The following is a 12270-nucleotide window of genomic DNA, read 5'->3' on the forward strand; positions in this document are numbered from 1 at the left end:
AAGTGTCGTTACACTCCTACTCGTCCTCCACCTCAAAGGACTGTGCCCCAGTTCTCACATCCAAGACCTGCAGTGGGGTCAGAAAACCCAGACACCCTCTGTCTAAACAACCTAATTTATGACTCCTTCCTAGAAAGCATTTCCACAGTACAGTTGTCCATGCCAAGTGACCTACGTGTCAGAGAGAGGATCTCACTATAACAACAGATGTGGCTTCTCATAACCTCCGACCATTGGGTACTACATACCATTCAGCATGGCTACACTCTGCATTGGCAAAGAAGACCACCTGACCATCCACCAAGAGTATCTCGTTTCAACTCCCTCCAAATGAGACTACTTCAGGAGGAGCTCTCAGCCTTCCTCCGTCAGAATGCATTTAAAAACAGTTCATATGCCAGACAAGGGTTGAGGGTTCTATTCCAGGTATTTTCTCATACCAAAAAAGACTGGGGGGGGGAGTGTGTCCAATTCTCTATCTACGAGACTTAAATATGTTTCTACTCAAAAGCTTTGCATGGTATCCCCGGGATCACTACTTCCCATGATACAACTCAATGATTAGCTTTGCTCTCTAGATCTCAGACACATACACACATATACCTATTCTCCCTGCACACATAAAATTCCTCCATTTTCGCTGTGGAACTCTGCACTATCAATACAAGGTTTTACCATTTGGCTTGTTTTTCAGCTCCTCACGTTTTCATGAAGTGTCTCATAGTAGTATCTGCAGCAGTATTCAAATGGGGCATACAATTGGTTAATCAAGGCAGCCTCCTGAGAATCAGCTTTTAAGGAGCAACAACAACAAGGCCCAGGACCATGGACTCATACCAGGAGGACAAAGGAAAGACTGGATCGACAGTAGTCACTATATCAGAAGCAAACATTTCTTATCGACAATGGGAAACTGTTGGAGCTAGGTTTGGATTTTGTCCCTACACAGAGATATGATTCATTTAAGATGTGTAATACCATTACATCGGTTCATATTCAAATTACATTTAAGGAAGCATTTTGAACAAGCAGTGGAACAATCAGAAATATCTATTATGAAACCAAAATTGACTTGACTTGAACTCCAGTAGGACCTGTTGATCCAAGAATACAAACATTTCAGAAATTAGTGTTCAGAGATTTAACCATTTTAGAGAAATCAATCAAATATTTTAAGGGATGGCAGAATATGACATATCAAAGAAACGTATTATAACATCTTAAAGATGATAAACGATTAATGATTTTGAGAGCAGATAAAGAAGGAGCAACCATAATTAAACCTATAGTCTTGTATTTCGAAGAAGGCTAGTCTCAGTTGGTTAATACACAGGTTTATAAATAATTGGATGGAGATCCTATGATTCAGTTACAACAAATTAATAGACAAATTGTGGGAGAAGCATTTTTATAAAACATTTTAGCATCAAAAGAGATGCATATTTATGCAAAAGACATCCCAAAACTCCCAGAATATACTTTGTACCAAAGATATATAAAAATGTTTTATCACCTTCGGGCCTTTCCATAGTGTTGATGAGAGATTCAATATTGGAGTCAGTAAGTAATCTGTTGAGATAAGAGGCGAAACTGGTGAAATCTTACATACAAGATACTACACACTTTTTGAGGCTGATTCAAGATCTTAAATTAGCATCAAAAACTGTTTTTTTGTTGTTGTTGTTGTTGTTGTTGTTTTTGTTGTTGTCTGTAGTATCTTTATATACTCAAATTCACAAAGTGAGGCTTTAGCAGACATAAAGAATGTTTTACGTAAAGGACAGCAACAAAAGATCCCTATTGCATTCTTAATGGATTTAGCGTCTTTTAGTAGTTCAAAAACATTATTTTTGGTTTCAAGGAAAATGCTATCAATAAATTCAAGGAGTGACCATGGGAGCTTCAGCAGCATCCTCAGTGGTCACTAGTGGTTGCAGCTTTTGAGGAAAAGTATATTTATCAATCAGAATGGTTTCAGTATATAGAACGTTGGAAAAGGTTTCTTGACTATACATTTTTATTTTTTTGTATGGGAGGGGGATGCACAATCATTGGAACAGTGCACTTGACAGTTTCTACATCAAACTCTGTGAATGTGTTTTGTTGTTTTGTACAGAAAGGCGGTATAGTAATCAATAAACATAAATATAAACACATTTGAGAATTTATGCCTGCTGTCCTCAGAGAACACCTGCTACAGTAATAACTTAGGGCTTCTTTTTTTACTAAGCCACGCTAGCATTTTTAGTGCGCACTAATATTTAGGGCATGCTAAACGTTAGCGATATCCATAGGAATACTATGGACGTCACTAACGTTTAGCGCGTGCTAAAAATGCTAGCGTGCTTTAGTAAAAGACCCCTCCCTTTAGCTTTTTTACAAGTCCCATACTTGTAAAAAAGCTAAAGGGGGGGTCTTCTACTAAGGCATACTTAGACTCCTTCTCACGATTTACTATGAAGTTTGTAGTAATTCAGACAGCCAGAAAAATTAGTAAAGATGGTGTCTGGAACATCAGGCCATATTATTTCATCAATGATATACCTACAATTACTCTATACAGTTTAATGTAGCTTCTTAGGAAGATAGCTGCCAAATCTTTGCTGTTGAATTTGACATAATCTTTCAGAATGTAGTATTTCAGTATTTATTGGATAAAAGAACACATTGACGTGATCACTATAATGTGCTATTATTTATGAATATTTGCCTTTTTGTTTTTCTAGGATATCACATCTTTAACTGGTGTGCCAGAGGAACACATAAGAACAAGAAAAGTTCATATTTTTGTTCCCACACGAAATGCCATGCAGTCTGGCGTAAACAACACAAAGAAGTGGAAGATGGAGTTTGATACCCGGGAGCGCTGGGAAAATCCTTTGATGGGCTGGGCATCTACGTAAGTTCACATAAATTCTAAAGTTACAAAACGTTTTTCAGTGAAGTGCAGTCCTTCCAGACTAGATCACACAGAAAGGTGGTTTATCGGGTTTCTCTGTAGCCATCTCATGTTAAAAAAAAAAAAAAAAAAAGACTCTCTCAGCATGGTCTTGCGTTTTAACTGCACAATTCATGTCTTTCCTGTTACTTTATGATGCTTTCTACAACAGCCAGAAAAACTGTGTATCAGTTCATAAAGTTTAAGTCCCAAATTATGTATGTTCACATCATTTTGGTAGCTCTTCTCTGGACCACACTTTCTATACCCATTTGGAGACGGTCTCCAGAACTGGGCTCTACCTGATTTATCTGTTCTTTAGACTTTATTGCTCATTGCTTAATTAATTTGTCCTGTGAATCTGTGTTGTGGTGTGCTTCTCTGTCTTTGTCCATTGTCAGTCCTAGGTTTATAAAAAAAGCTTTAGTCTTACAACTGGTTTAATTTGCAAACTGCTTTAATTCTTGGGAATATTTAGATTTAAAGAAGTTATTTTGTAACTGAGTTGGATTGAGGTATCAAACTGAATTTGATTTTTTTGTACCAAATTGTGTCACCATCATTGTTTGCACCTCCTAGAGAACTTTTTGATAGAGGATTTGGCTGACTCACTGGGAGGTAATCATCAGCCCAGCAGGAGGTGATTGGGCTCTGCATAGGGAAACAGACTACTTTGAAGCATTTCATGTGCTGGACCTGAACCCTAATACTGCTGAGTGTTTTAAGATATTTTATTCTTAATTTCTCAACTTTCTGGCTACAGGTTTAGCTATCTAATATCTGGAATTCATTGCCGGAGAACGTGGTGAAGGCAGTTAGCTTAGCAGAGTTTAAAAAGGGGTTAGACGGTTTCCTAAAGGACAAGTCCATAAACCACTACTAAATGGACTTGGGAAAAATCCACAATTCCAGGAATAACAGGCATAGAATGTTTGTACGTTTGGCAAGCTTGCCAGGTGCCCTTGGCCTGGATTGGCCGCTGTCGTGGACAGGATGCTGGGCTCGATGGACCCTTGGTCTTTTCCCAGTGTGGCATTACTTATGTACTTATGTTCTCTAGACTTTATTGCTTATTTCTTAAATAATTTGTCCTGTGAATATATATTGTGTAGTCCAGCAGCAAGAGGGGTGCTACCCAGTCTTTTGCACTGTCACATGTATGATTATCTCCCAGTTGGTGTGAAGTCTTATGTGTGTGCCTGGTGCATAGAACTCCTGGCTCTCAGAGAGAAGGTCCGTTCTCTCGAGTCTAGAGTACAAGACTTGGTAGAGATGAGGGAGATAGAACAATACATAGATGAGACCTACAGGGATTTTGTAGAGAGGTCCCACCTCCAGCCGGGTAGCCCCTGTGCTACTTCGGAGGAGAGAGGTCTCCTAGAAGGAGAGCATTGCCCTGGTGAAGTAGGAAGTGCTCCTGTACCCAGGACCTGCCCACCACAGGATGTATTATCCTCTCGCACCAAGGATATGTCTCTGATTAGAGCCCAGAGGGAAAAAGATAGAACCGCTGTTGTAGTTGGAAACTCAGTCATTAGGCATGTAGATAGCTGGGTGGCTGGTGGACGTGAGGATCGCATTGTGACTTGCCTGCCTGGTACGACGGTGGCGGACCTCACGCGGCACCTAGACAAGATTTTAGATAGTGCTGGAGAGGAGTCGGCCGTCTTGGTACACGTGGGTACCAACGGCGTAGGAAAATGTGGGAGAGAGGTTCTGGAAGCCAAATTTAGGCTTTTAGGAAGGAAGCTCAAATCCAGATCCTCCAGGGTAGCATTTTCTGAAATACTACCTGTTCCACGCACAGGGCCCAAGCAACAGGCAGAGATTCGGAGTCTCAATGCGTGGATGAGACGATGGTGCGGGGATGAGGGTTTTGGATTTGCCAGGAACTGGGCAGCATTCTGGGGAAGGGAGAACCTATTCCGATCTGATGGGCTTCACCTTAACCAGGGTGGGACCAGGCTGCTGACATCAACATTTAAAAAGGAACTAGAACAGCTTTTAAACAAGAAACGGGGGGGAAGGCTGACAGTCGCTCAAAAGCGCATGGTTCAGGATAAGGTATCTTTTGTGGATATCACCCGAACAGGGAAGAAAAAGTTCCTTATAGGTAAGGATGTCAAAGAGACCGTAGTGGATCAGATGGCCTTAAGTAAAAATAATAACAACCAAGCAGAAGATAACAGAAACCAGTTTTAGGGCTTCGGTCCTCAGGGTGGTAACGCCAAGATCCCACCCACTCTAGGGATTGCTTTTAAACATCTCACAGGTTCTGGAATAGTGAGAAGTTACATAATGGAAGAAAATTGATCTTACCTGTTACTGTACTTTCCATTAGTCCTTCTTAGTATTCCAGAGGGCCCACTCAATGTTTCTGAGATATTTAGGCATTGCGAAGTAATGGGTCAAACAATGACCGTCACCTTGCATGGTGCTTCCTGCATATCTCTTGTTCTGTATAAGTTGTCTAGAAATGAGATAGGTCTACACATGTTTGCTTCTCTGGTTAGTGTTAGTTTAGTGGGTTGTTTAAGGTTGTTGTGTTTATTCTGAGTTTATCCTTACTGTTTGTCTACGTAAATACTGAGGAGCTGGGTTAGATGCCAAAAAAGATATGTCTCAGCTCAGTTTTCAGTTCTCTATCTCCACCTGCTGGTTAATGGACACAACTATCCCATAGTTTCAGGAATAGAGGGAAGGACTAATGGAAGGAACATTATCAAGTGAGATCTAATTTCTCCTTTAACTTTGTCTCCAGATAGATTGTATTTTTGATGCAGGGCATCAACAAGGCAGTTGTACAACTCATGTAGACCTGAAGCCCGTAACAAAACTATTGTGCGGATTGCAATGAAGACGGCCACAATGAACCTTTTCCGTAGATGGGAAGGCGGTAGAACTAGAGGACAATGAAATGAGATTGAAGGGGGGCAGACTCAAGAAAAATGTCAGGAAGTATTTTTTCACGGAGAGAGTGGTGGATACTTGGAATGCCTTCCCACGGGAGGTGGTGGAAATGAAAACGGTAATGGAATTCAAACATGCGTGGGATAAACATAAAGGAATCCTGTTCAGAAGGAATGGATCCTCAGAACCTTAGCCGAGATTGGGTGGCAGAGCCGGTGGTGGGAGGCGGGGCTAGTGCTGGGCAGACTTCTACGGTCTGTGCCCTGAAAATGGCAGATACAAATCAAGGTAAGGTATACACATATGAGTTTATCTTGTTGGGCAGACTGGATGGACCGTGCAGGTCTTTTCCTGCCGTCATCTACTATATTACTACCGGTATGTTACATGAAGCAGTATCAGAAATGTCATATCTAATGGGGGGTTTTTTCCACTTTAAATTTTTATTATAATAATTTTGTAACAGTCAACTTTCAGAAAGAGCACATCCTGCTCATTTGTGCCCACACAGGGGCTAACAATTTCTAGACTAATACAGCACACTGAAGCTTATCAGCTAGTTGAACTCCTCTACGTTATTTGTTATATAATTAGTCCCTTAAACAACTTCCACACCCCAAATAGACTGTGCACCAATAATATGTGCCCCCCCCCCCCCCAAACCCTCCAACCTCTTCCGGCCCCTTCATAACTTCAGAATGCCCCTTGGTTCTTTGAGGCACGCTGTCTCACCCCCAAGCCCATCAACATGATATTCTTGTGCACCTATCTGTATCTTTATTCTGAAATTCTTATTCTATAATGTGTATATGTCGTTGTAACATTTTGTAAGCCACATTGAGCCTGCAAATAGGTGGGAAAATGTTGGATACAAGTGCAACAAATAAATAAACATCCTCTAATTCTCCATCATCCTAAATGCATAGTAATCGCTATTGGAATCGAGCCCCCCCCCACCCTTATGTCGCAGACCCCCCTCCCTGCGATAAGCCGTGAGGCGCTCCATTTGTATTAACTGACCCAATTTGCATTTCCAGTCACCCAATGTCGGGGGGGGGGGGGGGTCTACCTTTTTCCAATGCTGTGCTATAAGGCACTTGGCTGCTGCCAACCCCCATCGCACCCATTTGCTCTCCTCCCAAGAATCCCGCTCGCTATACAAACCCATGCGGCATACCACAGGACTACACACCAATGATGATTCAATCAATATTACTAATTATTATTATTAGCATTAGCATTTGTATAGCGCTACCAGACGCACGCAGCGCTGAACAACTGATACAAAGAGACACTCCCTGCCCAAAAGAGCTTACAATCTAAATAATACAGACAGACAAGACAGTTACAGGTGAGGGAAGTAATGGGTGAGAAGGGAGGAAGGGACAAGGGGAGGGCAATTGTGGCTAGGAGCCAAAAGCAGTAGTGAAAAGGTGGGTTTTCAGCATAGATTTGAAAACAGGTAGAGATGGAGCTAGACGTATAGGTCCAGGAAGTCTATTCCAGGCATAAGGTGCTGCGAGAGAAAAGGAGCGAAGCCTGGAGTTAGCAGTGGAGGAGAAGGAGGACGACAAGAGAGATTATTACTAATGCCTTCATAACGGCCTGTCAGAAGGGACCCACTCTTGGGCAGTCCACCATATTTGTAGAAAAGAACCCAGCTGGGATTTACACCTCCAGCTTATGTCTGATGTACCAGGGTACATCCGCTTCAATCTCTCAGGTGTGTAATACCATCTGGATAAGACTTTATATGCATTTTCCTGCACCAAAACACATACCAAAGCTTTCTGGACCTCCCCACAAATAGCTTTCCTGATCAGAAAAACGGCAGTTTAAATCTTCCTCCCAGGGCCCTGAAAACCAAATGGTCTGGGATCACATCCCCTAAAAAATTTATATATCACTGATATTGGTCGGGGCACCCTCCTGAACCAAAGCCACAGGTTTTCCATATTTTCAGCTCTTGAGGGTTCTCCCCCCTCCAACCCAATGTCCCCACAAAGTGTTGAATCTGTAAATAGGAAAAAATATCTCCCCCCGGGCAGGTCATGCATGGAGCACAGCATATCAAAACTCTTTATCCTACCCCTCTGCAGCACAGCTCGGAAATTCAATATACCCATTTGTTCCCACTTAACAAATATGCATTTTCTCTCCCAGCCCCAAATTCTGGCTCCCATCGCAAAGACGCAAGTGTAGATACCCTATCAGTCTGGCCTCATTTCCTCTGCATTTCTCCCCACATTCCACCAGATGCCTCAGAAACGGATTTTGTATCCCAGCCAAAATCACTCCCACTCCTTCAATAATCCACAAGTAGGAACTAATTGGCCTATGAGGGCTATACGACTGCTCCACTTGTCTAGCTGGCTTTGTTTTCCCCCTCTCTCAGTCTATAATCATCCGCAGTTGGGCAGCAAAATAATACCACTCGATATTGGGCACCGCTCTACCCCCCCCTCTCAGGAGCCCCCCTCTCAGGAGCTCCCAAATAAACTGTGACAGAAAACCCTGCAGTTGTTTAAGTGTCAGCCTCGGAACCGCCACTGGCAGTGACTGAAACAGAAATAAAAATCTAGGCAGCAAATTTATCTTCACCACTGCCATGCGCCCCCACCAGGAAAGCCACAACCCCTTCCATCAGGATAACTCCACCCGAATTTGGTCCACGATCCTCCCATAATTTAAACTATACACCCTTCTCAGATCCCTGGGAGTCTGAATCCCCAAATATCGAACGTGATTCTTGGCCCATTTGAAAGCAAACAGTGCTTTCAATCTACTCTCTTCCATGTGGGTTAGAGAAATCCCCAATAGCTCACTTTTATCCATTTTAACCTTTAAACCAGCATATCTTTCAAATTCCCCAAGGATGTCCAACACCATAGGTAGCATCTGCTCCGGATCCACCAAATAAAGTAGCACATCATCCGCAAACCGCGCAATACAATGTTCCGTCCCCCCAACCCTAATACCCCAGAAATCTGGATGTTGACATATCATTTCTGCTAATGGCTCTATGTACAGTGCAAATAGAAGGGGCGACAAGGGACACCCCTGCCTAGTCCCCCTACCAATTGTAAAAAAAGATGTATATCCCCCATTAATATTAAGGCATGCCTTCGGATCTGCATATAAGGCTGCCAGCCAGGTACCAAAATTATCTCCAAGGCCCATGCAATTCATCACTGCTCGCAAAAACCCCCAACTGACCTGGTCAAAAGCCTTTTCTGCATCTATGGCTAACATAGCTGTACTAGACCGGGATCTTTGTGCCTCCCTTATTAAATGAAGAGTACGCCTTATGTTATTCCCTACCTGCCTCTTTGGGATAAATCCAGATTGATGTATATGAATCAATTTCGGCAGGATCTTAGCCACTATCTTTGCGTCTGCATTCAGAAGTGAAATAGGTCTATATGAACCACAAACAGTGGGGTCTTTCCCAGCCTCAGACATGGATACCGGGAGCCCACTGCCCTCCAAAACGCCATTACCCACTCGCACCAATAAATCTCCCAGCTCCTCCACAAAACACTTGTAAAACCTCACTGAGTATCCATCTATTTATTTATTTAGATTTTGCTCACACCTTTTTCAGTAGTAGCTCAAGGTGAGTTACATTCAGGTACTCTGGATATTTCTCTATCTCAGGAGGACTCACAATCTAAGTTTGTACCTGAGGCAGTGGAGGGTTAAGTGACTTGCCCAAGATCACAAGGAGCAGCAGTGGGATTTGAACCGGCCACCTCTGGATTGCAAGACCAGTGCTCTAACCACTAGGCCACTCCTCCACTCCTATTGGAAGGAACATTATCAGGTGAGATCTAATTTCTCCTTTCACTTTGTCTCCAAATAGATTGTATTTTTGATGCAGGGCATCAACAAGGCAGTTGTACAGCTCATGTAGACCTGAAGCCCGTAACCAAGCTATTGGGGCCTTACCATTAGGAAGCCTTCTTATCACCCCCTGTACCTCCCCTAGTCTAATAGGTTCCTTAAGCTGAGCCCTTTCAGATTCATCCAATCATTGTAATGGAACCTGATCCAAATAACGAGCTATATCTGCAGCCGATGCACCCTCAGAGGCACTATATAAGCCTTGGTAATATTGCACAAAGCATTTTCCAATGTCTGAATCAGCATAGTGCCAACCTCCCCCACCGTCTTTCAACTTTTGAATAAGGGAGCGCCCTCTCCTTGCCCGTAAATAACGGGCCAACATTGCACTTGATTTATTGGCAAACTCAAAATATTGCTGCTTTAGCTTAGTTCTCATGAAATGAACGTCTACCATCTGCAATTGTGCTATTTCCCCTGTCACTTGTTTAAGGTCTTCCCATATCTGTGGTGTAGGGTTTCGTTTGTGCAACTTTTCTAAGTGTAATAACCTCATATGCAAAGTTAGCAAGTGTTGTCCTTTTTCCCTTTTCTTGTGCGATCCCCACTTAATCAAGGCCCCCCTCACCACTACCTTCAACGCATCCCATAACACCCTGTCAGTTACTTCCCCATTATCATTAAAGCGACAGAACTCTTGAATATTAAGCTTAATATCTTACTTCACTTTCTCATCGCTAGCAGTGACTCATTAAGTCTCCAGACTCCTTGTCGCCTGCAATGACCCAGCCCAGTTAGTTTAATCCACATTGGCGCAAGATCAGAAACACAAATTGTCTCTATCCCAGCCGCCTCCACCATATGGCGTCCATTACGATGCACCCACCACCCATCTATACAGGAATAGGTCTGCGCTGCATGCGAGTAAAAGGTGTAATTCCGCTGCACCTCATGTAGCAACCTCCAACAATCCACCACTTCCAATCCCTTCATAAATTGCAACAATGCCTTCCGCCCAGGACCACTCTGCTGCCCTCCTCCTGTCGGAATGGTCTAACCTTGCATCCAGGGTGAGATTAAAATCCCCCCCCCCCCCCCCCCCCACCACTACCTGCCCTCCCACAAATCCCAGAATCTCTCCTTTTAATGTTTGAAAGAATTTCTTCTGCCCCACATTCGGTAATCACAATCCCACAATTTTGTCTTATCAATATGGCCACTCCCCCCATCCTCTTTGGTCCTTCTCCATGATGTACCACCACTTCCCGAAAAGGCCTACAACGCAGCATGTGAGAATCTCTTGGTCTTAAGTGTGTTTCTTGTAAAAACGTTACGTCCCACTTCAGCCTGCTCAACTCCTTAAATACTCTACTGCGCTTCCCCTGATTTATTGAGCCCTCCCCACCCCGGCCAATCCTCGTCCCTCCCCCTGCTCCAAACCCATTCTCCCCTGCTTTAACTTATCCACAGTCCCTCCCCAACCCTCCCCCTCCCTTTAGCCGATCTCTCTATCAGTAGATCAGCCCACGAGAAATAAATGCACTCTCCCGGGCTTTGGCCTCACAACAGTCCATCCCCTGCCCTCCCGTCACCCCACACTCCCCACACCCACTACGTTCACTGAACCATTACCCTCCTGTCTAGCATCCCTCCACCCTTCCACCCCCAGACCCACACAATTATATTTCCCACACCCAAAATCCCCCCAATTCAGTGTCTCAGCTCACCCCTCACAATGTTCCAACATGCTCCCCACTCTCACCAGGGTGCCATGCCTACCCTCCCCTCTCCCCACCCGACCCCCTATGCATAGCACCCCCTGAAATAGTTGCTTTTCCGCATAATGTCCTCAGCGAATTAATCAATCTGTCGCCAGTCCACTTAAGTCTGTTTTCCTTCAGGATGCCTGCTTATCAGATGTCTTTCCCCGATCTACCACCGTCTGCCATGCTGAATTCGCTCTGGGTCCCTTGGCGGTCTCTGGTAACTTCGTCTGTACTAGGACACCTCTACACCCCAAAGATCGCAATGTTGACCAGGCGTCACCCGGGGTCTTCACTTTGCGTGACTTCCCATCCACTGTTAGCCACATCGGAAAGGGGAATAGCCACCTGTAGCGGATCCCTCTTGACCTCATGAATATCGAGACTTCTCTAAAGGATCGACGCTTTTGTAAAGTAGTCCATGCCAGATCTTGAAACACTCCAATCTTGCAGTTCTTCCAAAGAATCTCTTTTTGCTGCCTCACTTTAGACAATATCTGCTCCTTCATGGGAAAATCAGCGAAACACACTACAATGTCCCTTGGGTTGGAATCTCGCTGCGAGCCAGCCACTCTGTGCGCTCTCTGGATGTGGAGGTCCGGTAATTGACCCCCTTCCTCGGAATTCAATAAGTGCCCGCACAGCTCTCGAATCACTGCTTCACAGTTGCTGAACATATCCAAGTCTGGGATTCCTTTAAATCTCAAATTATTTCGGCGCGATCTATTCTCTAGATCATCTAACTGCTCCTTTAGTTGTTGCACTTCCACCATGTCAGCATTCACTACTTTATGGAGTTTTCCCATGTCCTGCTTG

The 12270-nt window shown here is 43.8% G+C and overlaps 1 protein-coding gene across 1 annotated transcript in view; it reads left to right on the top strand.

Annotated features, from left to right (window-relative positions):
* Nucleotides 1-12270, top strand: part of NDUFS4 (NADH:ubiquinone oxidoreductase subunit S4) — a 201269-nt gene that overhangs the window by 147819 nt on the left and 41180 nt on the right. The window contains exon 3 of the mRNA XM_030193122.1: nucleotides 2727-2899. Within this exon, the coding sequence (XP_030048982.1) occupies nucleotides 2727-2899 (173 nt within the window). The remainder of the gene's footprint in view (nucleotides 1-2726; nucleotides 2900-12270) is intronic.

The sequence above is a fragment of the Microcaecilia unicolor genome, chromosome 2 (assembly GCF_901765095.1).
Source record: "Microcaecilia unicolor chromosome 2, aMicUni1.1, whole genome shotgun sequence".
NCBI classification, from domain to species: Eukaryota; Metazoa; Chordata; class Amphibia; order Gymnophiona; family Siphonopidae; genus Microcaecilia; species Microcaecilia unicolor.